Here is a 27167-nt window from a genome sequence, read left to right on the forward strand (position 1 = left end):
TGGCTTACTACAGATAACTTCTCAAAACATTGCCTCTTAATCATATCTTGACATTTGATCTTAGAGGTTTTAAAAATGTTATCAATAAGAGAATCCATGGGTAATCATCTATTTTTCCTTATGTATTTCTTTCCCTTTGGTTTGAAGTCAAAACAATATATTAAAAAAGATTTTACTCAGGGATTTTGATGATTCTGTCCTGTGATGTTTTCCTTCATGAATTTGACTGTTGAACATAATTTGAATAGATGAAAGTAATGTTTTCTTATTTAATTTTTCACACACAGGGAATAATGCAAGATGTGCAATTACTTGTCATGCCCCAAGGATTCATTGTTCAGTGCCCAGATCTTAATCGCAGTAAGTCCATTAGTTTTTGCACTGTGTGATTGAGAGTGTGCTTCTTGCTTAATTTGGTCCAGGTTGTCAGTGTGAAATTGGAGTTCCCATATATGAGTTGTCAGCATAGGCTTAATCAGATTGAACCCCTTATAAATACAACGTGACCAATTTAGTGTTTGCAATTTCAGCTTGTCCAACTTGCAATGACTTCCATGGACTTGTGCAGAAAATCATGGAGCTGCAGGACATTTTGGCCAAAACATCAGCCAAGGTAAAAGCTACTTAGAAAATCAGTATGGGTGAGCTCAAAAACCCTTGAGGTTCCTTATAGGATTTTTTTTTTAAGCACAGGTGTCTACCTTTGGGATTTTTCTTATGCTGTATTCTTTGCTGGGGTTAAATCTAAATCAAAATCCCTGTCTAAGGAAAGGGCTTATAAGTATTCAGCGCTGGCCATCTGTATAACAAATGATTCAGTAAGTCAGGATTGAGGCAAATTACCTATTTTTACACTGTTTATTACAACAGGATTTAGTGTTCATTTTATTGAGTTTTCCTTTCAAAGGAAGGAGATGGGAGGATATTGCAAAGAATGTGGACATTGGGGTTATGTCAAGGAAATGGTCCCACCAATGCTTTCTACACTGTGCTGCAGCTGTAGCATAATTCACTCAAGTTTGCCTACAATTTCATCAGGCTCTTGTCCTTTTGCATAGTACTTACTAATGATTGAAAATCATATTGTATATGGATGATGTGTGTCAGGCACAATATAAGTTCTAAAACTTATGATCTCACTTGAGTTGACATGTTTATGAAATTAAATGTTTTTAAAAGTGGAAAGTGCTTCTCTGTATTGTGGCTGATGCTATTTTGACTTAGCCTTCATTTATATCTGTTAAATTATGCTACTTTTTCAAAGGCAAGAGGAAATTTACAAAAATAAGAGGGGGAAAATCCTTTGCTTTAAATCAAAGGCATAAATATATTTATAACAGATAGTTGATGGGCATAGTATAGCCATCATTACTGCTGTATACAAAAAAAAAAAAATCAGATACCTGCTAGACTATTTTGCATTTCTTCCTTGCTGGAGTGGTGAACAATACAAACCCCTTCCTTTGTGCCACAGTTGTCTCGGGCTGAGCAGCGAATGAATAGGTTGGATCAGTGCTATTGTGAAAGGACTTGTACCATGAAGGGAACCACCTACCGAGAATTCGAGTCCTGGACAGACGGCTGTAAGAACTGCACATGCTTGGTATGGCTTTCAACTCTTTTAAAGACGAAGGAAACTCGGATGCCCCCACTCTTTAAAAATGAATTAAAATAATGTAATCATGAAAATTTTAAGAGCCTTTTCCTTAAGAAAGGCACCACACTGAAGTGCCAGCAAAACCAGTCAAATCTGAAGAACTGTGTACTGCATTATTAAAGATACTTCCTAGCCTATAAAGGTTTCAATGGTTGTGGAATGCTATAAAATTTAAATTTATTGGTACACTTAGCAATTTAAATTGGTTTAGTAAGGTGAGTCTCAAAGGATTCTATCCTGTGATCCTTAACATTTCCAGGAATTTCCCCCTCATGTGTTTATTAATGCATTTTAATAAAACTGAATGCAGCATGAGATATTGTGACCAGATTGGTCCATATAAACAAAGGGTGGAGTTTAATTAAGATAACCTTTAAAAGTTTGCTGATACAGTGGAATACAAATTATAGAGTTTAAGTATATGATTTCTCCAATTGCTCACTAATAAAGTAGAATATGTAGTACATTATTATTTCAAAAATACGTGTTTAAGTTCAGAGAAAAGGTCACAACTAGTTTGGTTTTGAACTTTCAAATTCCACATGAATTCATCTGTTGAAACTGGTTAAGTGGAAAGCAATCAAAGGTCTACCTGAATTAGTCTTGTAAAAAAATTTCCCACCAAGTTCACCAAGTTTATTCAAAAGCAGGATATCATGCACGTAAAAAAGTCAAAGTAGCTCACCCGTGTGTATGTGTACATTATGTGACTTCTATTCAGGGACATATTATGCTCCTACTAAAGTTATAGCACTTTGTGAATACAGGAAAGCCTTCCCAACTTGTTAATTGGGGTCAAAAATCAAGCTGAATAAAACACGGATGTGGTATAGTGAGGTCAATAAAACAACTAGAAAAACAGCTAGCAAGCTGGGAGTCCTGGATCACCTCCAGGAATCAAATTCCTTGCCCTTTTGATTGTAGTTTGGCACCTCTTGTGGTGATCGTGGGCACCACCTCATGTGATAGTCTGTGCCGTCTTAAATACCCATGGGAGGATTCTAAGTCCTGAGACTAGTCTTCAGGATGGCACAAGTTACTCTCCTGGTTTGCTGATGTGCATTTGTGAGTAATCTGGGGAGACATGAGGGTCCGAGGCTTACCCTTAGCCTGCTATTTCCTGGTCAGTGTGTGCCTTTCCCTCCACCCATGTCCTCATCCACCTGGCTACACAAGGTGAGAGCTCTGGCTCAGTTATGATCAGTTGTTGGACAGAAGATGGGAGCCAATCACCAAGTGTGTTATGACCCAATTTATACTACTGTGGGCCTCTGTTACGGGTGTTACTGTATACTAACCAAAGGGAATAGTGGTATTTATGAAATGTTATGGGAAGAGTTTGAAATTTAAGAAACAGATTTAAAAATAATTGAAGACTACCAAATTGCAATCTGGAAATTCCCTCACTACTGTTTTCTTCTCAGAATGGAACCATCCAGTGCGAAACTCTGACCTGCCCGAATCCCGACTGCCCGCTGAAGTCGGCTCTTGCATACGTGGATGGCAAGTGCTGCAAAGAATGCAAATGTGAGCATAACTTTTATGATGAATACTTTCTCTGGCAAAAATAAAGCCTTGTATTTATAAATATCCACCCATCATTGGTTTAATCTTGCCAAGCTAAGTAACTTCTAGAAATGATGGAAAACAGAAAGCGTATCTTCTCTCTTTTGCTTGATCAGTTCTTTCCCATTTAAAAGGCTCTTTTCTATTTTACCAGCAAAATGTTTTCTTGGAGGAATCTATCTGCATAATGGCAATAATAAAAAGGTGGAAGAAACTGAGTGGAAGGTATTTCTTTCATCACACTACTTGATATAAATACCTTCCAAGTAGGTCAAGAATGGTCTACTTTTAGGCATGATAACCAAGAAAATCCATGATGCAAGTGGCATTCAACAACAGATGATACACCAGTTTCCTTAGCCCAAACTACGGAAAGAAACATTATTATAGGATCATCCAGCATGGACAAGGCCATGGCCTTTTATTCATAAAAATAGGCTCACACCCCTGGGTAAGAAAACTGTTCTGCTGTTTAGCAGCCATGCAGTTCACTTCTGATGTCAGAAAATGCTCTTTGAATTCATTTCTATCCAGAAATTGGGTCTATATCACCCATTCAAAAACAGAAAGCATTGCACCTGTGTTACTTGTACTTTAAAAGATTGCCCTTAAATCCTTGTTTAAAGGCACATTGAAAATTTAGCAGTTATTATTCAAAGGAATAGTAACATATGTGAAAAGTAAGTTGTTATAAAGTGTGTTTGTAGAATATATAGGGTTATGTAAGTGCAGTATAATTACACACACACACACACACACACACACACAAAGACAGAGATTAATGGGCAGGGAGGGGAAAGGAGAGGGAATGAATGTTTTGCTAAGGTTATTAGGTTTACGCTGCCCCACTGCCTTTGCCATACCTTAGTCATGCCTACGTAGTATGCAATGTGCTACTGCTGGTGACAGCGACAACTGTCAGTGGAAAATCAGAAGGTATTTTTGTAGTTCATTGATTTAATTTTCTCGGGAGCTCATTTCTATTTAATTTAATTAGCCTATACATTGATGCCAATCCATTTCATGAAAGTGTATTAGCCTAGTCAAGTAGATTGGGCTGAACCAGGAAGAATTCAATGCAATTGTTCTTATACATGTCACTAGCTAATTTCCTTGGTGAGGAGTCATTTTTTTTCTTGCACATGTCTTAATAACTAAACTTGTGGCAATATTCTGTAATTTCCTTTGTAGAGAGTTGGAGGTGGGAGGAGGAAGAGCCCTCTATAAAGCTTTCTATTTATAAAACATTCATGACAGTAGCAGGAGTTATACTTTTTTGCTTTAACTTCTTTTATTCTTTTTTCCACCAATACTCCTAAATGGTTCCCTGTGAATATGATATATTTACTTTAAGTGATACCAATTTTATTAGAGACAGGCTGATTGAAATAATGGATCATCGTGATAGATGCATTAGTCAGAAGCACTGCATTTCAATTCTGATTTTACCATTTGTCTCTGTTACCAACAGTAAGCTGCCTACTAAATCAGACTATACTTGACATCATCCCAACAACATGCAGTTAGACTCACTGAAATGGTAAAATATTTTGAGATTCATTAATGCAAAGTGATTCTGGCAGACTTTGGTGTTAATAATTGAAAATCGCCTGTGTTTGCCTCGTATGTAAAATAGTGAGAGCTGCACGTAAGTAATCAGTGAGGAGACCACAGCATCACTGAAGAAATGCCAAAGTAACTCATTTGAGTATTTCATTTTATGTGATTAAAAATAGTAAGGACAATGCGACTTTGTCTTTCTGGTCGTGTTCAGTGACATTAGTATCGTGGAATATAGAGGATTTGTGCCTATGTCTATTTGTATTTTAAGAATTTGAACTTCCAGTTCTGAATTCAGCATTTTACAAGAGCTAGCAAGACATTTTCATAGAATTATTTTCCTGAGGGAAATAAGCATTTAGTTTATATAGTAAATATTCTTAGAGATTTTGAGGACTGTGTCACCACATGCACAATCTTATCTCAGTCACTAAAAATACTTCGAGAAATGTGCTTCTTAAAAGTTTTGCAAAAACTTATCTTTTAAAAGATAAATGACACTTAAAATAAATTAAGTAGTCATTAACTGACTTGTTTACCTTGTTCAGATTTTCATATATTCCAAAAGTGAAAGAAGCCAATAGTTATACATGTGTGTATCTCGCTATTTGTTACATATGAGAAGGAAACAGTCTCATTTTCTTATGTTAATTTTTCCAGTTTTATCACTGTTATGATTTATGAGAACCAAATTTCAATGGAATAGAAGTTAAGTGCTATGAGTTTTACTTCTTAAAACAAGAGCATAAGCCCTTGCACTCATCCTATCACTGAAACTCCCTTGCTCAATAGCCTTTTTAGTGACATCAAATGAACAAAATACACTCTCTAGTGAGAACTGTTTAAAAATATTAACCACTCACTGTTTCTAAAGGCCTTGGACAATGAAACGCATACCCTAACTGCTGAACATTCCTCTGTCGGGATGGAAATGAACAAGGCAAATGCGTGTGGCCAGCCACTTTTTGGTGTTCTTTCTTTAATGTTTGCAGGCTTGCTTCATCAGACTTGTTTGTGCAACTCTGAGCAGCCCTATTTTGCAGTCTGCTTTGTATTTTCCCTCTGTAACTTCAGCTCCAGCCCTTTATCCAAATATAGATACTGATGAATAGTAAGATGGTTGTTCTTCTGGGAAGGGAGTCAGAGAGAACCAAGCTGTCGCTTTTCTTTATTTAATCTACATGAGCAAAGTGTTGGGAGGAGGGCCTTATCCTTTCCTGCCCCTACCATGGAGCTAAAGCGGTGGAGTTAAACAGACAGGATACAGTCCAAAGGCAGAATGTCAAGGCTGAATCGCCAACTATAATGAAGTCATATCATTCCCCTAGGTTAGGAGGCGCATACTTTGTTCCTCATTTGATCTTGGCAACAAGTCCATAAGGGAGGCATTGCCTCTGTCTTCTAATAAGAGGAGTTACGTGACTAGTCCAAGATACACAGTGCGTTAGAAGTCCCAGAGAAGTTCCGTATGAACGTGCTGTGCTTTGAAAACCTGTTTCCTTCTTTAAAACCATCTTGATGCAATTAATGTAAGTGATCTACCTTTGTCAATTAGTAACCAAGTTTACCATACAAAGCCATCGGGAGTCCTGGCTACGTCTAGGTTGAACTGCAGAGTAAGCACAGTTTGCTCTTATCTCTCAATCTTTCCCCCTTTCAGCCAATATCACCACATCTTTTTAACCCAGTCTTAGCCTCTCAACTAACCAAAAGCAAGACTGACTGATACAAATTAAAGATAGTTCTAGAAAATTTAAAGTGTAAATATGTGGCTGAGGTTAACTCTGCATTGGAGGAGGTCAGACTAGTTAAAGGGCATAAAATCTCAGCCCAGGTTAAAAAATGACAACAAAGAATTAACAAAAAATAATTGACTGAAGTTTTAGGAAATGGGAAGTTATGGAAAATCACTAATATTAGAAAAAAGCATTTAGTGCATTCACTTATGTTCCTTTCAGTGGATTGTAGATTCCAGTTTGAACACAGAGCTCTGTTTCACAGAAAAGGTGGTTTATCAAATAGGGAATCTGAAGCAAATCTGAACTAATGCTATGTCTTTTATAGAAGAGACTATAATTGTTGTTTTTTTGTTTTATTTTAAAAATAACAACAACAAGGAAGACAAATTTTATTTCTATTTCTAGAGAGGCATCAAGTACAGGAAATGTGAAGATGACTATCCAGATTGGCTGGAGCTTGCCTAGTAGCAATAGTTATTTTAATTGCTATATTCTCAAAGGCCAGATTTATATGAACAAATTAAAACCATCAGTCTCTGGATCGAACAAAATAAGAGTTTTAAGACATAATGTAGATCTCATTTTATATTCCCTGTTCTGATTAGATATGGGATTGTATTACATTTAATTTTAAAGGCTCTGTCAGCTTAGATAAAATGGAGTAACTATGGTATCTTCGCACATTGATTAGTTAAGTAAGTGGGTTATAGAGTTAGATTTTTCTTGGTTTGAATTCTGGCTTTACCACTTATTAGCTATGTAACTTTCGTAAATTTGCTTAAGCTGTCAGAGTTTCAGATTTCTCAACTGTACAATGGAGAGATCAATTATATCTATTTTATAGGGTTGGTGTGGGTTGGTTCTGAGGACTGAGTGGGTAACACATGCAAAGTACTTAGAAAAATGTTCCCTACTGTCGTTTTTATTAAAAGAACCATTCATGTTTTTATTGATGAAAATACAAAGTAGTGAAGCTGTCGCATTGAGTCATAGATCTTAAAGCTATACAAGACCTCACAGATCTTGAAAACAGCCGTTTACTTTGGGGAGGAAGGTTTCATTATCCCTATTACATGGGATAAATGTGTCCAGGGAGGTTAAATGACTTTTCTAAGATAAAACAATTAGCAGCCAATGCAAGATAAATGCCCCCTCCCCCTCCAAATTGTGTTCTGATGTATGGTACCACTCTCCTCAAGGCCATTACCTTTCTCAATATGTTGGATAGGTCGTGACCAAGGTTGACCCTAAGAACCAATTTATCATGCATTATCCATTCTTTTGTGTCTGGCTTCTTTCATTCAAAATCCTGTTTGTGAGATTCATCCTTGCATGTTGATGTTAAACATTCATACTTACCGTTGAAAGGCAGTTGAGCACTTTCCAATTTTGGGCTATATACATAATTCTGTAAATATTCTTCCCGTGGTTTTGGTATTATGCATGCCTGATGGTATATAACTTAGAATTGTTTGGTCGTAGGGTAAAACTGTTTTATTCTATGCAAATCTGTTTTTCCCTTTGGCAAAATTGTTTTGCCACAGTTTTCTAAAGTGGTTATACCAGTTTACCCTCCCACTAACAATGTGTGACCATTCCAGTTGCTCCACACCCTCACCCACCCACATTTAGCAATTTTGGTCTTTTTAATTTTAGGCATTATGATAAGTGTTGTTGGTACATGATACTGTGTTAGAGTTTAAATTTGCATTTTCTTAATGACTAGCGAAGATGAGCACTTTTTTCATATACTTATGGGTCACTTTCATTAATTTTAACTAATATAAAATGAGTAGATTTTTTACATGAGTAGAATATTTACATTTTCTATAGAGCATTACTCTTTATTTTGGCAGATATGGTTTTTGGGGAGGTTCAATTCTTTTATTTTCACATTATGCAAATAATGTGGATGCTTCTAGCTCTGTCACTTAAAATGCAAACACAGTAGGGACAGGGATTAAATGACTGCCACTCAAGTAATTTGGGAATTTTTTTAAAAAGGTATGACAATGTAATTAAGCTGATACAGAGACTTTTGAACATGTGAATATAGGGGTGGGAACAAAATCAGTGGAGTATAATTCACCAGCAATCTCTTTGTTCTTAAAGTAAGGAAACCCAATTTACATAATTTATATAGGATACATTTAAAAAGAAAATAATTTTGGAGCATCATAACCAATAAACTTAGCTGTCTCTATGGTGATGCTGGGAGCATGAGAAATATGCACTTTATGCTGGCGGTTCTCGTGCATGAACACAATTATAGATGAGCTGGCGTTACAGAGACTGGCTACATGACCAGAATGTCAGTGCAGACTGAGGGGATCTATGCAATAATGAAAAAGGTAGAAATAGCTATCAAAAGGAAGATGTGTGGTTTTACATATTCGATGCAATCTTTTTAGAAAGTTTCCTGAAAGTCTACAGTTTTAAAAAATACTGTGATAGCAAACAATTAAATGAGCTGAGGGCTAATGATGCAACTGTAAATCACATGTATGTCTTGGTCTAGATTCAGTCTTTTTTCACCAAAGTAACACTAATTTATTATTTAAAATAATATTGTGTAAATAATAGAATTAAGACACTTTTTTGTTATTATAAGTCTGTGTGAAAAAAATGGCCAAGAAAATAGTCTTCTTGTGCATTGCATAGCTAAGATAATTGAGCTTATGATAGGGAATATTTGCACTAAAGACAAATAGCAGAGTTTTAGAAAAGATTTCATCAGAATAATTATCTAGGCTTCCTAAACACTGTCATTAATTTTGTGATATTTTAAAATAAATTCTTTAAGAAAGCATTTGGTATACTGCTATCTTTTATACATCATAAAGACTGGTAAATGTCAAATCAGTGGGAAAATACTGAACAGGCAATATATTAATAAGCAAGAATAATGAACAATATAGCCTTCAGATTAATGACTATATGAGACACCACATGATATATTTTAATGATCATTCAAAAAATGTAAATCTGTTAATACTCAGCCAGTAGCAGAGCTTGGATGCCAGGGAGAGGCAGGGTAGAACGAAAGAATGATGACAATGTCACAGTGATTTAGCCATTGTGTCCTGTACTCCACAGTCCTGAGTGGTGTAAGTTGCTTGATGTCATTTTTCTTTCTAATCCTTGTACAGCATTTTTAGCCTTTTCACTAAACACAATGCATGTTTACAGTAAATATCCAAGCTATCCAAAAAGACATAGAAGAAAATGTAGGAATCTCTCTTTTTCTCCCTTCCCCCCAACTTCTATTCCTTCCACTCCAGATGATTTTTAATGTATCCACTCACATATGCATGTGTAGACTTTTTATATATATGGCACATGATATCATACATTTTCCTGGACTTTTATCTGGGAGGTGTTTCCCGTATTGATTAACTGTTAAAAATAGCTGCATATTATTCTAATGAATAATTTATTATATTGCTATCTCTCCCCTCTTAAAGAATATTTTGGTTGTTTCCAATTTGTTGTTATCTTTCTTATGAAAAACAATATTTCAGGATGTCATTAATGCATAATCTTGGTGCACTTTTATGTGGTTTTATCTATAGAGTAAATTGCTAATAGCAGAATTACCTAGTCAGTGCTTTCCAAATTGCTCTACAAAAAGCTGGTCCTGGGCAGTATTCCAAATAGGGAGCAGTGCTGGGGAAACCCGGAAACACCACTTTCTCTTTGTTTCACTAGTTCTTTAAAAAGGGCAGAGTGATACTAATTCATGGGAGATCCTCTAATGAGAGGTCATGTATGGAAGCCTGAACTTTCTTGTGTTACCACAAACAGTGGTGTCTAGTGAGCTCATATGAAATGACTGCTACACTCAATTGCTGTTTTACATCTTCAGTAAATTCCATAGATGGCTTCAGATTATATTGAATTTATGTGCTTTTCTGAGATAAAAGTGGTTTTCCAGAAGACGTAACAGTGGGTACTGCCCTCTGATTCTGAGGCATTAAATAGGCTGTGCCTATTTAACCATGTTCTATTCTAAAATAATAGAGCCCACAGCCTCCAGTTTTTCACTGCGAATTGTAATTTTTCTTTATTATGAAGAACGATCATGGAATTAATGTATTTTATTATTTTTCATGCCCCATTACATTTTCTCAGAAGAGTTTCTGTGCCCATTAAATGACGTTGCTTAAGTGGCTTAAAACTTTTCACAAGAAAGCTTTATGCAAAGCTGTCTCTAATAATCATCAAATGAAACTGTCTAGCATGGTTTTAGGAGATGCTGTAAGTGATCAGAAGGCTAGTCCTCCATAGTAGTGTAAGGCTTTGAAACAAGTGACAGACTTTGTGATTTATAGCAAAGCAAAGAGCAATCAGCTAGATATCATTCATATGAGACTCATTTTAAGAAAGATGAAAAACACTCATCTTATGCAGAAAATGCAATTTCTTATCTTCAGCATGGTTAGGTAGTTGTTTTAAAAATGAGTTTATTTTCTTCTCAATAGATATCATACAAAATCGCATTTGAAATCAGAATAGGGAAATATAAGATACATGCAATTTAAAGTATCTTACAAGTTGATTTTGGCAATTATGGGAAAGTAATAACTCAGGAATACCAACTGCATAATAAAGGTAAATGGGCATCATAGTGCTCATTGTAGAGAGAATAAAGCCACAATGCCTGCCATCTCCGACAAAAAGTACAAAACAGCAACTCAGCCACACTGGACTTCTCACTGGATGCCTTCAATGCTGTATATGGTCTGGTTCTCTTGTATATATTTGCAGATTGTACAAAATTAGCATAGATTGAACATTAAGTGAAGAAAACACAATGATGTAGGAGTTCAGTGTGAGGGAGAATCAGAAAGGGATTCTTTTTTTTTTTTTTTGGTTTAGTAATGGTTGTAACAGAGTACAATTCAGGCACATTTCTTTTTATACAGAAGTGGTCCCAAAATTGAGAACTATTTAGCTATAAAAATGACATATGAAATTGCTTTTAAAAATTGTCCCTGGAGTTGGTGGTAGTAAGAATGGAGCTCCATCAGAAACTTTAAAGCTTTTAAAGAGTTGTCTCACGTATTTTTGGGTGACAAATTCTGTTCCCTTACAGCTCTCCTAGTTTACAAAGCTGTACAGCATGTTACTGTACTATACTGAATACAGTAGGCAATTGCAATACAATGGGAAGTGGTAATATGTTCATTATGACTGCTATGACATCACTGGGCAATAGGAATTTTCAGCTCCATTATAATCTTACTAGAGGCCCGGTGCATGAAATTTGTGCACTTGGGGGCATCCCTCAGCCTGGCCTGTGCCCTCTTACAGTCCAGGAGCCCTTGGGGGATGTCCACCTGCCGGCTTAGACCCACAATGGATTATATTTCCAAAATAAAAAGGTAGTTGAGATGCTGGATAGGCAAAGAAAGATGAAAGGAGGGAAGGAGGGTGGGAAAGATGGAGGGAGGCAAGAAAGGAATAAAGAAGGGAGGGAAGAAGAGAAAGAGATAGAAAAAGAAAGACAGAATTCACATTGTCCTTACTGCTTAGTCTGCTTGGCTAGTGTGGGCTTCAATGGTAAGACTATACATCAAACAATGCTGAGTAACTTTCAAAGCATTATAAAAACACTAAAGGCCCTGTGCATGACATTCATGTACTGGGGGGTCCCTCAGCCCAGTCTGTGCCCTCTCGCAGTCTGGAACACCTAGGGGGATGTCCGCCTGCCAGCTTAGGCCCACTCCCTGCGAGGGGTTGTTAGTGCTGCCATGGAGGCAAGAGAGGCTCCTGCCACCACTGCTGTGCTTGCAGCTATGAGCCCAGCTTCTGGCTGAGCGGTGCTCCCTCTGTGGGAGCACACTGACCACGAGGGGGCAGCTCCTGCATTGAGCATCTGCCCCCGGGTGTTCAGTGTGTGTAATAGTGACTGGTCATTCCGCCACTTGGTTGATTTGCATATTTGGGTTCATTATATAAGATGGTACCACCATCCTATATGCTATGTTTGAAAAGGGTGTTCTAAAAAAGAAACCTCACAGGTGATTTGATCATAAATTCTTAACTGGGTAGGTCATGGTGGGTAGTTACACCTCATGCTTATAATTTCTTTTAAAAATATATATATATATATTTTAATTGATTTTGGAGAGGAAGGGAGAGGGAGAGAGAGAGAAATAGAGAGGAACATTAATGATGAGAGAGATTCATTAACCAGCTGCTTCCTGCGTGCCCCACACTGGGGATAGAACCTACAACCTTGGCATGTGCTCTAACCACCAGGAATTTAACTGTGACCTCCTGGTTCATAGGTCGATGCTCAACTACTGAGCCACACTGGATAAACCTTTAGTAAAAGGTTTATCTTTGCCTTAAGCAAGCCCTGTCCATTGTTTCTTTGTATCTAAGTTAATACACCTTTGAAATAAGCCATCCTCAAGAGAGCAAATAATCTTAATTATTCTCTAATCCAGTCCCTGCCTTGCTTTCTCCCATCTTCATGTAATCTTTCTTAATTCCAAGTGCATAAAAGAAGCTGCAGACTGCCATTGGAAGCATTTTTCTCAGTCTGTTGAAATCTTGCTTCCCTCTGTTTGGCTTAACTAAATTTTTATAAAAATTCTCACTCTAAAATAAAAGTCCCACAAACAGTTGTTCTGTATGTATATGCCTGATAACATATAGGGATGTTATTTATGCTTTTAACTGTTGGCAAGTGACCCCAATGACCCGTGACACATACTTTGGTAATTTTGCTGAGATCTGAATTTTTGTCCAACAAGCTATGAGGCATCTCCATAGGGACACATCACTTAGCTCAATGATTCTCAAATTTTAATGGGGAAGTGGATCATCTGGGGGATCTTGTTAAAATGAAAATTATGATTCAGTGGCTCTGGGTTGGGGCCTGAGAGTTTGCATTTCTAACCAGCTCCTGGGTGATGCCCAAACTACTGACACAGGAACACATTTTAATTAGCAAAGGTTTAGATACTGGGTGTTTTCCTGGTTGCTCAGGTTCTCAATAAAGCTTTAGTTTTCTCTCTTGAGTCTCAAGTGTGCAGTAAGGTCTCAGCATGCATGTTTCAGGGTTATGTTTTTTTTAAAATATATATATTTTATTGATTTTTTACAGAAAGGAAGGGAGAGGGATAGAGAGTTAGAAACATCAATGAGAGAAACATTGATCAGCTGCCTCCTGCACACCCCCTACTGGGGATGTGCCCACAACCAAGGTACATGCCCTTGACCGGAATCGAACCTGGGACCCTTCAGTCTGTAAGCTGGCACTCCATCCACTGAGCCAAACCAGTTAGGGTATCAGGGTCATGTTTTAAGCTGACATTTATTAAGTATTTTCTGAGTAAGAATTTAACATGAACCCGCTTGCTTATTATAATGGCTTCCAATTTACAGATGAGGAAAGGGAAGCTTAGGGAGGTTACTTCACTTTCCTGAGATGAGCAGCCAAGGCAGCACCACAATTCGAACACACACAATGTTTTTCAGATACTGCTTGAGTGATGTGTAACATTTCATTAGTGGAAATAGAAAATTAGTTCAATTGAGGAAGTAAAATTTTATGATGTTCCAGACACAGCAATAATCATATGCTCAAAGGACATGTAAATACTTAGGAAATAAAATTTTATAACACTTATTTCCATGTAAGAAAGGAGAGAAAAATCAAATTACCCAATATTTATAACTAAAATAGCATGTCTTTGTCTATTATAGAGAGCACAACTTTTCATGACTTTGTGCATTCCTCAGATATAAAGTAGAAACTGTTGATTCTGATAGTTCAGGAAAAGAAAATTTAAAAGCTCATGATTTCTGGTGGGATTTCTATTTGATTTTAGTAAAGGAAGAACAGGGAAAGCACACTGAATTAAGACTTAAAAGTACTCACTGAACATGTCTAGACTTACCTGGATTATTAACTGCAATCCTTGAAAGTCAATGGCCATGGAGAATTCTTCCTTCCTGGTTCCCAAATTATTTTTTAAAAGTTTTCTTTGCATTTTCGTTTGAAGAAGTCTATTTCTAAATACTCTTGGTGGAATAATTCACATCAGTCTGATTTCCCAGGCCTTTACTAGCTTGCTACTGTTTCATAAGATATATAGTTTTCGTTTATGCCAGGTGGCTCTACTGAGATAAATTGCGCTGTCTCGATGTTGAATTGAACTGTTCGCAACCAACTTGTAATTATTCCTGTCCCACATACTTTGAAGTCTGTTTTTTTTTTATTTTTATTGCAGATCTTGTAAGAATAAGATGATTAATAAAAGCAATCCAGTTCTAGAAAACTTTATTACAATGCATTTTCTACAAACTTAAATTCCCTTTTCTCCTTTGTGAAAATTCGACCCTTAGAACTGTGCTCCATGCCACTTGCTTCCTGGGGTTATTTGAAAGATGGTCATCTAGGAGGGCTTAGTGAGCCTGCACAAATGTACCTCATGATGCTAAAATCAAGTGTGTGCAGATAGCCCTAGGTAGCCTCTCAGTTTTTTTCAATCTATTCAAGCCTTTTTTGACCATTTTCAGGTCCTTGTAGTTTATTGAATAGTATTGTAGTATTTTTAAGAAGACATGAAGCATGAATCCCCTTGCCCCCCTGCCCCAGTCATTAACGTTAGATTTGGGAAGCTAATTCTTTATTATACTTGGAGGAAGAGGAGAAAATGCAGCAGGCAGCACATTTTCTTGAAATTATTTTGTCATCTTTTTAAGACACAAAAAAATTGAGCTTTTCTGACCACAAATTAGGTCATCTCACTGCAAGCGGTATTAAGAACTTCTTATTTATGTTTTGCCTGTTGTCAACCTCCAGCAATTCTCAGGCCCTGAATCTCGGAAGGTCACTTTTGTTTGGTGATTGGGAAGAAGGGAGGGGGTGGGCTAGTATAGAATAAGATGAGAATTGTAGTTGTTCACTGATTTATTTCATTTGTTCATGTCCCTTCAGACCCAGTTTCCTGAATGCTGAAGGACTTAGAGCTGAGGGAGACAATCGCTAGAATGTGAAGTGGAATATAGGAATTATATTAACGGTCCTGGATGAGTTTCCCACATACTCAGGAATGAATTTAGGAGCTGGGAAGCTTGGAATGATCATAGAGATAGTAGTATTGGGACGACTGTTCTAGCCACAGGGAAGTTAAGGGAAATAAGGGTGAAATTGTGTGTCTTACCACTGAGTATCTTTTCTCATTCTTTTGAGAAAAGTTATTAAGTGCCTCCTATAAATTAGTCTTTGCTAAACACAGTGAACAAAATAAGACTGCTTTCTGCCCTCAAAGTCCCAACAAGCAGGTGGAGAGACAGACAGTAATCATAAAATGATCAGGTATGCAATGCAATGTTGCAGCAGTAAGATGTTGATAAACCACCTGTAACAAGTGAAATTCACTTTGATGGGTGATCACGGAAGGCATCTTTCAGGAAATGTTGTTCAAGTTGAGATCTAAGGAACAAAAAGCATTACACTAGTGAAAAGAAGAAGGAAGACATGTGCAGGCCGGGAGAATTTACTATGCAAAGGCTCTGCATAGGGAGGTAGAGTGTTGTGAAGGGAAGCTGGTGTGGCTGATGTGTAGGGTCAAAGGCATGATGTGAAATGCAGCTGGAGAGGTTAGAAGGGGGCAGAATAAAGAGTTTTATTTTTTCTTAAGGAAAACAAGATGTAAGCTACATATTTTAAGTGAGGTTCTTATGTGGAGAAGAGATGATGTTGGCTTCATTAAGTGAAAGTGATGAGAAGTTAGATTCTGGATACAGTTTGAAAGTGGATTTTCTGAAGGCTTAATTATGGGTAGGAGTTGAGATGACTTCAAGGCTTTTGGCTTGAGGGTGCAGAAGGATGGAGTTGCTATTAACTAAGATGGGGAAGGTTGCTAATTGAGCCAGATTTAGAGAATGCCTAAGATATTTAATAGGTATATTAGCCATTTAAATGGAAATGTAGAGCAAGCAGTTGTATATAACAGACTGGAGTCTGGGACCCAAGATCAGAAGTAGAGGTGAAAGTCTGGATTGTTGAATTCTTTCATATATTTGTTGGCAATTTGTATTTATTTTTTAAATTACGTTTTCATTTACCTTTGTATTTTTGCTTCTTGACTTGATAGAACTTATTTTATAATAACATTTATCTGATATCTTTTGCAAATATAGTTCATAATGTTTTTTCAGTTAGTATTTTTGAACATAAATATTTAAAATTTGATGTGACTGAATCTTTTAAGTATGCTGAAAAAAAGGACTTTTATTCCTTTTATTTATAAAATTACTTATCTTCTAACCTCTGAATGGCCTCTCATTTTTCATTTTAAACATAAACATTCTGGGATTTATTTTTTTAGACATGCTATAATAATTCTAGTTAGCTTTTTTTCAAACCAGTTAGCAAATAATTCTAGTATCATTTATTGGCTAATTATTTTGTTCACTAATTAACATCACAATTAACCTTAGGTTAAATATTTATATGTTAACATTCATTTGAGTTTATTCCTATGATTTATATTACTTTCTATCAATATTTGTTTCTCATATTACTGATTATACAATATTTTAATTATTTTAGCTTAAAAATATGAGATATTATCTGGAAAAACAAATCTACCATCATTCAAAAAGATTTTCTTTGGGTTATTTTCTCTCATTTATGCATTCTGCTGACTTTTACATATAATAAGAATTATCAGTCCTTAAATGATTTTTAAAGCTCAGTCATATGTGTGTCTGATTCTGACACATACTTTTTTTTGAGATAATTCTTTGAGGGATATCACAGAAAAGTATTTGTGGCTATTCTTATTTGTTATTTCCTATGTACTAGTGAAAATAGTCTAATGGTTTAAGATTTTTGAAATATTTCAGAGTGGAGTAGCTTTGGGTGTTGACAAGTTCAAGGTCATGGATATGTAAATGGGATGCTTAAGTGATGAGGAAATGAAATTCACTATATATGAGAAGGCAAGCAAATTTAGATTCCAGGTGTTGAACATATTTCCAAAGGGCATTCAAAGGTTCCCAAGACAAATTGGAGAGGAAGATTATTTTTCAGGTTCCAAAGTCCCGGTGATTCTGGTGTAGAGAGATGATCTTAATGAGAAGAGGTAGTAGTGTGTGGAAGAGAAAGATGTCATAGATATCAAAGGAGAGTGGATTCTTACATGAGGATGAAAAAGTATTTCCTAAGTGGCATGCCTTCCAATCAATGTAAGCATACATGTAGTGTGGGAAAATAAAACACACACACACCGCTAAATGTGATGATTTCAGAGAAAGAAGCGTTATTCTCACTGAAAATCCTAATTGCAACTAGAGTAGGGAAGTGGAGGGAGTATTTTGTGAGGAGTTATGTTATAGAGGGTATATATGGATAGTGGTTGAGGTGGAGGATTGGAAGCTCTGTGGGTTAGTTGGCTTTGCTTTGTAGCAAAACACCCCCAAAGTTAGTAGCTTAAAACAGTAATTTGGTGGGTTGGAAATTTGCACTGAGTTCACCGGGGAATTTTACTTTTTTGTCTTGATCTGGTTAGTCTAATCTTGGCTGGGCTTGCTTACTCATTTATAGTTAGCTAACGAGTTAGCTCAACCTGTCGGTTTATTGTGACCTCATGTTTTTTTGTGTGGCTGGGATAATTGGAGCCTCTTTCCATGTTTTCTTTCAACCTAATAGGTTAGCCTAGGCCAGTGAGGGGAACCTATGACACGCGTGTCAGAGGTGACACGTGAACTCATTTTTTTGGTTGATTTTTTCTTTGTTAAGTGGCATTTAAATATATAAAATAAATATTCAAAAATATACATCTTTGTTTTAATATGGTTGCAAATTTCAAAAAATTTCTATACATGACACAGCACCAGAGTCAAGTTAGGGTTTTTCAAAATGCTGACACGCCGAGCTCAAAAGGTTCGCCATCACTGGCCTAGACAGTGGTCGGCAAACTCATTAGTCAACAGAGCCAAATATCAACAGTACAATGATTGAAATTTCTTTTGAGAGCCAAATTTTTTAAACTTAAAATATATGGGTAGGTACATTGTTATTAACTTTGTTAGGGTACTCCTAAGGCTTAGGAAGAGCCACACTCAAAGGGCCAAAGAGCCGCATGTGGTTCTCGATCCACAGTTTGCCGACCACGGGCCTAGCATTGTTCATATGATGGGTACAGATTTCTAAGGAAATCCAAGCTTGCAAAGCCTCTTGAGACCTAGCCTAAGAACTTAGTTGGACGTTATTGCTTCTACAATGTTTTCTTGACAAGGTCAAGTCACAAGGCCAGTACAGATGATGGAGGGCCTGTGAAGTCACATTGAAAGGGGCATAGAAACAGGGAGCAAAATATCTGTAGACATTTAAAATTTTTCAACCCTGGCAGGATGATTTGGAGGATAGAGAGATACAAGGATGAAAGCAGGAGAGATGTATGTGCTTGTTGCTTTCAAATTGGAGAGCTGTGGTCAAGAACTATACGGTGCGAAGTGTGTTGGGCTTCACTGACTTCATGGATCTGGTTCTTGCTCTGGCACTAGCTTTCAGCATTGGGGCAGCCACATTCTCATGTAATATCAAGAGCTTGGTGAGCCCGATTGGTGTGGCTCAGTGGTTGAGCGTTGACCTATGAACCAGGAGGTCACAATTCAATTCCCTGTCAGGGCACATGCCTGGGTTGCGGGCTCAATCCCCAGGGTGGGGTGTGCAAGAGGTAGCAGATCAATGTGTCTCTCTCATCATTGATGTTTCTATCTCTTCCCCTCCAAAATCAATTAAAATATCTTTAAAAAAATAGCTTGATGAAACTCGTGGTCAACCGCCATGTCTGAATCCATCCCTGAAGTTTTTTTTTGTTTTGTTTTTGGACTGTATTTCAAATAGAACAGAATGGAAATGTGGTATGGTGCCTTTAAAAAATACCAGCTCAGAAAGGCAGGGATCAGTTGTGGTTAACTCCTAGGTTTCTAATTTCAATGTGGAAATTGGTCCCAAGTGAGTGGCAAGTAAGGATTGAGGCTTTTGAACAATGCTAACTCATGTTTATATAGGGTGAATTGAGTTATTCTATTTCACACAAGGCAGGGTGCATTTGTCATTTATCTCTGTACTTGACACACTATCTAATACATGTTAAATGCTTGTTGCATCATTTATTGAATAAGGTGTTCCATATTTTGACCCCTTTTCCAAATTTTGGTTGTACTTTGCCTCTTCAGTACATATTAACAATAAGTTTAGATTATTATACTTGTGCATCTTTTGCAAAGAGTACAATTGATTGTACTTTCCTTTACTGTGTCAAGTTTATTCTTCCTCTATTTTGATGTGGGGCTTTAATAAAACAGAGCAACTAAGGGATATGTGTGCCAAAGCTAACAGCATTGATGGATGAAAAGGCATTCATCTCAAAAAGAACAGAAACAATAGTCTTTTCTAAATTCTTTACTTTGTCATGAATGTTGCATACTTTCACTCAAGGCAAGTTAAAACCATTTCCAGATTTTAAATACTTTGAGGATAAAAAATTTCCCAAGCAATTCAGTTTTTATAGATAATATATCAGGAAACTAAAAAATTTAACTGGGATTGTCACTTTAGATTGTTCTAAAAACAATATGTGTTTTCATATATGCAGGATTAATGTTGGGTCTCGTGTGTGTGTGTGTGTGTGTGTGTGTATGTGTGTGTGTGTGTGTTTGTCTATCTGTCTGTTTATCTATACTGTATATACCCTATAACAAAAAGTAGGCTTTTCCATACATGAAAGGAATATGTTCTACCAGATAAACAAAGCATGTTTGTTTCCAGGTTTCACTATTGTAAAAGTACCTCCATGATTATTATGAGGTTGAATCTAAAGAACAAAATTTTATAGATCAACATCACACAATATTTGTAGAATTTTGACACATATTGCTGAATTGTTCTCAAAGGTTTTACCAATTCACACTTCAGTAATATCCGAGACTGCCTGTTTCTGTATGCCACTCCAGCACAAAATATTATCATTAGAATGAATATATTTTCTAATTTGATGTATATGGCGTCTTATCCAGTGTGACTTGAGCATAGTGAATGGGTGTGAGAATGTAAGTACAATATTTTGGGATACAGGTGGAGAGAGAAGTAGGTAGCCAGATAATGCAGGGGCTTCAGGTCATTTGAAAGAACTTATTGTTTATCTCCAAAGCATTAGGAAACAATTGTTGGGGTTGTGTGTGATGATGTATTCCATTTTAGACAGATTATTCTGCAGCAGTATGGATTGAAAAGAATGGAGGTGGAGGGATGTATGAGCATTAGTTAGAAAACATTAACACTAGCCCAATATGGAGAGGTAGGATAATGGGTGTGGAATTGGAAAGAAGTGAATGGGTTTTTTTTTTTTTAAATATATTTTATTGATTTTTCACAGAGAGGAAGGGAGAGAGACAGAGAGCCAGAAACATCGATGAGAGAGAAACATCGATCAGCTGCCTCCTGCACATCCCCCACTGGGGACGTGCCCGCAACCCAGGTACATGCCCTTGACCGGAATCGAACCCGGGACCCTCCAGTCCGCAGGCCGACGCTCTATCCACCAAGCCAAACCGGTTTTGGCAAAGTGAATGGGTTTTATTGAATATGTAAGAAGCAGAATATATTGATTATGGTGATTGGATTTGAGAGAGAGAGAGAGAGAGAGAGAGAGAGAGAGAGAGAGAGAGATTGATTGCAGATGAGTTTCAAATTTCAGATGTGCAAGTGGATGGATGGCTATGCTGAAGTGGAGAGCACTGGAGTGCAAACAGGTTTAGGAGAAAATTATGGGTTTAGTTTTAGTTATATTGAGTTTGAGATGCCTATGGATATCTGAGAGGAAATATTGAAGTTTGATGTATTGATTTGTAGTTTAGAAGAAATAGGTCTGAATGGGAGATATGTATATGGAACCCATCTGCATATAGATAATAATTGTAACCATGAGAATGGTTAGACTCACCGAGGGAAGGAACATAAGGAGAGGGACCAAGTCTTGAAGCATTCTGCCATTTAAAATCTATAAAAGGTGATGAGCCTGTAAAATAATCTGAGAAAGAGTTGTCAGAGATTTAAATGGAAAATCAGAAGTATTTTGTAAGATGGAAACTAAAGGAAAAAAATTTTTAAGAAAAAGGAGTGATACGTGATAACAAAAGGTGCTGTGAGAGGACAGGAATGATGATTCCCATTTTTCATCAGATTCAAAATATGGAGGAGGCTGCCATAGTGAGGACAGCTTTGGTGGAACGAAAAAGAAGACAGATCAGAGTGGGCCATGGGGAGTGGATGGGAGGAAAAGTAGTGGTTCTTTTTTTGCAATAAATTTGGCTATGCATTGGAGGAGAGATGAAGCAGGTACTGGAAGCACATGTAAGGTTTGGGGATTTTTAATATGAGAGGGAATAGGGATGGATAATATTGAAATGTTGGTGGCAGGTATCAATGGGGGGGGAGAGGAAGTGAGGGAGGAAGAGAGAGGTGTGTAGATATAGAAAATCGAAGGGGTGGAGTAATTGATGGTATCAATTGAGCAGGAAGGATAGGGTTCAGAGCAATTGGAGGGTTTTGCCTTTGTAGTGTACAGAAACCTCTCCTATACAGAAACAGGAGGTAAAGGAGAGTGGGTGGATTCCGATGTAGCTAAATGTGCAGAGTTGGTGGAAAGGAGGTCAGAGGAGTGGAGTCTGTATTTGGTAGCTTTCATTTTATCTGTGAAATAGGACCCAGGGTGAATTACTGGGGAGAAGAAATAGAGTCAGAGGTAGGGGTTGGCTGAAAGATGCCTGTTTAAGAAATGTTGACTAAGTTGCTAACTAGATTTTGTACTATTCATCCATCTGGTTATATAATTTTCCTTTAACCTTTTAACAACCCAGATGTAGGCATGAGAAAAATGAGTGGATTCACCCATGGTTGGGATTTGGATACTTTCTGGATACAGATGTTTATCGTATTGGCCAAAAAATGTATCCAACTTAAAGACTTAAGAGATTTAAATTGGATAGAAAGAAGGTAAGGTTAGTTGAGAGCTAATCAATAAGGGGAAGTTAGTTTGTATTGAATTGGAAGCACCAACCAGATTTTAGGGAAAATGCAGTGAGTGCAGTTGAGGAAGCAACTTGGAAGTGTAAGGAGTTTGAGTCAGGGTAGACTGGTGAAGAGCAGTTTTGAGTGAGGTAAGTGCAGAAAATGACTATTATGCAAGTGAGTGGGGAGGGAGAGGCCCAAGGAGCCAAGAGTCAGGGTGCTGGATGGGCCAATCATATGAATGTCATAATCTTCCAGTATGTTGCAGACATTTGGATGGAGAAAGAATATATGATCTGAATTTCAGAGTCTGCAATGAATGAAGCGGAGGTTCCAATGGTGTGTGTGTGTGTGTGTGTGTGTGTGTGTGTGTGTGTGTGTGCTAAATGGTAGGAAAGTTGGTGATATGAACCTCAAAGAACATATTTTTGTGTGTATGTGATAAAGTAGAGAAGTGACCCCCAATTGTACCTCTGACCCTAAAGTATAGACTGTCTACTTCATGGTATATAGGTATGTATTAGTTTGCTAAGTCTTCCATAACAAAAACCACAGACTAGGTGGCTTAAACAACAGAAATTTATTTTCTCCCAGTTCTGGAATCTCAAGTCTAAGATCAAGGTGTTAGAAGGTTTGGTTTCTCCTGGTGTTTATCTCCTTGGCTTGCAGATGATCACCTTCTCCGTGCCCTCACATGGTTTTCCTTTATGCCCGCTCACCCCTGTTGTTTCTTTGTGTCTGAATTTCCTCTTCTTATAAGGACACTAGTCATGTTGGATTGGGGCCTATGCTAACGACCTCATTTTAACATTTTCACCTTTTCAAAGGTCTTATCTCCAAATATGGATACATTGTGAGGTATGGAAGGTTAGAATATATGAATTTTGGGGGGATACAATTCAGCACACATCAATGCAGTATCCATGGTAGTAACAGAGCATCCTTTGAGAGGGCCATAAGAGAAGGACTACTTCTGTGGGGAAACCAGAATTCAGTCAAGGATGAATGACCAAGTGGATGAAGCTATAGATGGGATAGAATTAAAATTACAGAGGACCAGGTGAGTTTGGCAGTGAGGAGAAGATTGTTGGATGCAGATAGGTATGTAAAAGAAGAATCATAATGCACTATAAAGGTTGGTAAATGAGTGAATGAGTGAATGAGTCAAGTTCACCTGGTTGCTTCAAAAGAGGGGAAAAAGGAGACATTTGACTTTTTGTTGAATTAGCTGCCTCATTTGTCAATAGCAAATCCTGATGGTAAAATAGTGGGTTTGTAGTGTTTTTGCAGTATTTTCCACTATTTTCTGCTGCTGAGTGAATAGATTTTTTTTTACTTTAACTTTTCAATAGGTTATTATTTGTATGAAGGAAAGCTATTGATTTTGATCTTATTTTATAAGTCAATTATTGCTTTAAATCATTTATTGGAGGGTCTCTTTTCTCCAGGTAGTCATTTATGCCTTCCATAAATAGTGATCATTTTGTCTCCTTTCCAGTGTAACTCTAATCATATTAATTCTAATAGTAGTGGTAACTCTGAAAATCCTTATGATATATTGTTAAGGACTAGAATTTACTGTTAGAAAAGTTCTTTGGTGGTCTAGGTAAAAATTAATGGAACTTAAACCAGAGTTGGTGGCAGTGAAAATAAAAGAAAAAGATTAGCTTTCATAACACTTGGCTTTTGACTGAATACAGAATCAGTCAGCTGGAAGAAGACAGCTAAAGATGATTTCAGCATTTCCATTTAGATAAGAGAAACGTAAGGAGAATGCCTCCTAAAGGTGTTTCACCTTTAACTATAGGATTATTTCTTTATGATAAATATTTGGAAGGGTAATAACTGGGCCAGAGATTATTTTTTAAGTACTTGTAATGAAAATCTGCCAAATTGTATCCAGGTATACCAGCTATGTTACCATATTCCTTCATCAGCATGGGTATCATCTTTTAAAATTTTGTATTATATTCATAGGAATAAAATGGCATCTCACTGTTCCTTTATGAATTCTTAAAATGGCCTTTCCTAATTTGAGGTCTGACAGATATTCTGTTAATTTTCCTCCTGATATTATTTTAATATTAAAATACATTTCAAATTCATCTTTGCTCAGAGTGCGGGGTTTGGATGACTTTTCCTCCCCAAAGAAGGAACTAGTTTTTGTAACTCCAGATGAATAGCATTTTGAAAGAGAAGAATGTGGCCTAGGGATTCCGTGTGAAGGGAATAGCATTAAAGCAAACATTATTTATTAGAAATGTTAATTTATTAGGAGTAAATTTAACAAAAATATTTATTAAAATGTATTAGATGCAAACCCCTCACCATGACATTTAAGGCTCTAAGCCAGCAATTGAAAACTGGCAGCAAGCAAGGCATTATCATACTAGCTGATATCTACTGAATGCTTACTTGCATTGACCACTTTATATGCACTTTAAATCATTACCTCATTAAGTCCCTGAAACAGTCCTATTCCCTAAGAACGCAAAGTATTAAAAGGTTAACTAACATATGTGAGACCATGACCTCTATCCATAGGGCATTTAACCAATCTATGCATTGTTGGTATATTTTACCAACTCCCTGTTTTGTTTTGAGCCACACTGACTGCACTGTTAATGCTAAAGTCAGAGAGGGAAAATAGGATAGAACGAAACCCATCCTTTTTTTTAATGAATAACTCAGTGCTTCTGTGTTTCAGGCAGAGGTCGAAGGATGGGGGACAAGCTACTCTCTGTAATTAGTAGATCTTACTTTCTTTGGGGAAGAGAGGCAATAAATAGAAAATGAATTATAATGATGTGAGGTTGGAAGTACCAGGAAGGGACAGTCAGGATAAGGGTATGGAGCACCACAGGACAGGGTGCTGTGGTCTCTCTAGCAGGTGTTATTTGAGCTGAGACCTGAATTAAGTGGAGGAGCCAGGCATGTAACTATTTCAGAGAAAATACATGCCAAGGCTCCAGGGCAGGCAAGTGCTTGGCCGCACATGTTCAATGAACTGCAAGGAACCCAGGGCAGTGGGATGGGGAGCCCTGGCTACCAGGTCCTGCTGGACCTTGTGAGACCTGATAAAGGCGTGAGATTTCACGCTCAGCCTGCTAGAGGTGCCGGTGAGGGCAATGCGGAGGTAAGCCTGGGTGCCTGGGCGGTGGCAGTACATGGGAGGCTATGGCCATACATGATTTGGCCACTGACTGTCCTTTGGAGGAGGAGTCAATGATGCAGATATTTTGAGGCTCAGTTGAGGTAACTGAGAATGATGGTGCTGTGTAGAGAGGAAAAGATGGTGTTCAGAAGAGGATGCAGTCTGAAGGTAGGAATTTCGATATATAGTATAGAGAGAGGAGTAGACGAGGAATGATTAGAGAGGTAGGGGGGGAGCTAAGAGCTGAGTGCTGGACTGAGTCTGTGGGCACTGCCCAGGTCTTTCTGAATTGAGATTTATTGGTCCCCTAAGAAGGCCATGCCACGTGTTGGGAAGCACAGCTGTAGAGCGGTGGTAATTAAACTGCCGTTGAAATTAGACCTGGAGTCTAGTCTCTGTCACTTTCGAACACTGCGAGCTCACCTTAACGTCTTTGTTTGTTTCTGTGTTTCTATGTCACCTATGCTACTGGAACAAAGTAAGCCCTGGTTAGATGGTGCTGCTATGATCACTTTAAATATGGAGTGATTACTTTAGATAATGTATAGGAAATAACTTTCTGAGTATGAAAAAAGTAAGGGTGAGGTGTTAATGATGTAGGTAATACTGAGTTCGTTGTCTTTTCTGTACTCCTTCCTGACTGAAATAACTCTTTGTACTATTTTTAAATTTTAGACAAATATGTAGAAGTCTAAGTTTTATAGAAATGTGCTGGAACCGGTTTGGCTCAGTGGATAGAGCGTCGGCCTGCGGACTGAAGGGTCCCAGGTTCGATTCCGGTCAAGGGCATGTACCTGGGTTGCGGGCACATCCCCAGTAGGAGATGTGCAGGAGGCAGCTGATCGATGTTTCTCTCTCATCGATGTTTCTAGCTCTCTATCTCTCTCCCTTCCTCTCTGTAAAAAATCAATAAAATATGTTTTTTTTTTAAAAAAAGAAATGTGATAAAACAAAATGGTGGTTTTACAATTTTTCCAAAATAGTTCAAATTAAAGGCTTAGATAATGCTCTGATTAATTGAAGCTCAAAATGAATTAATTTTATAGCTTTATAGTAAAACTAGTGGCCCTGTGCACAAAATTAGTGCATGGGTTGGGGGTTCCCTCAGCCCAGCCTGCACCCTCTCCAATTGGGGTCCCTTTGGATCGGGCTGAAACCAGCAGTTTGACATCTCTCTCGCAATCTGGGATCGCTGGCTCCTAACTGCTCACCTGCCTGCCTGCCTGATCGCTCCTAACCTCTCTGCCTGCCTGCCTGATCGCCCCTAACTGCCTCCGCCTCAGCCCCCACCACCATGGCTTTGTCTGGAAGATGGCCAGTCAACCCAGGCTAATTAGCATATTACCCTTTTATTAGTATAGATAACAAGTTTACATATTTTAAATTTTGATGAACTCCTCATTTTCACCATAAATTTCACTAAACTAAGGAAGCTTAAAAGTTATA

The 27167-nt window shown here is 37.5% G+C and overlaps 1 protein-coding gene across 2 annotated transcripts in view; it reads left to right on the forward strand.

Moving 5' to 3' along the window:
* The window catches only part of NELL2 (neural EGFL like 2), a 327688-nt gene that overhangs the window by 92142 nt on the left and 208379 nt on the right, over positions 1–27167 (forward strand). For both annotated transcript variants that reach the window (XM_081083919.1, XM_081083918.1), the window contains exons 7-10: positions 288–360; positions 531–613; positions 1475–1603; positions 3082–3184. In XM_081083919.1, coding sequence (XP_080940045.1) covers positions 288–360; positions 531–613; positions 1475–1603; positions 3082–3184 — 388 coding nt within the window. The remainder of the gene's footprint in view (positions 1–287; positions 361–530; positions 614–1474; positions 1604–3081; positions 3185–27167) is intronic.

The sequence above is a fragment of the Myotis nattereri genome (assembly GCF_964212035.1).
Source record: "Myotis nattereri genome assembly, chromosome: 2".
Lineage (NCBI taxonomy): Eukaryota > Metazoa > Chordata > Mammalia > Chiroptera > Vespertilionidae > Myotis > Myotis nattereri.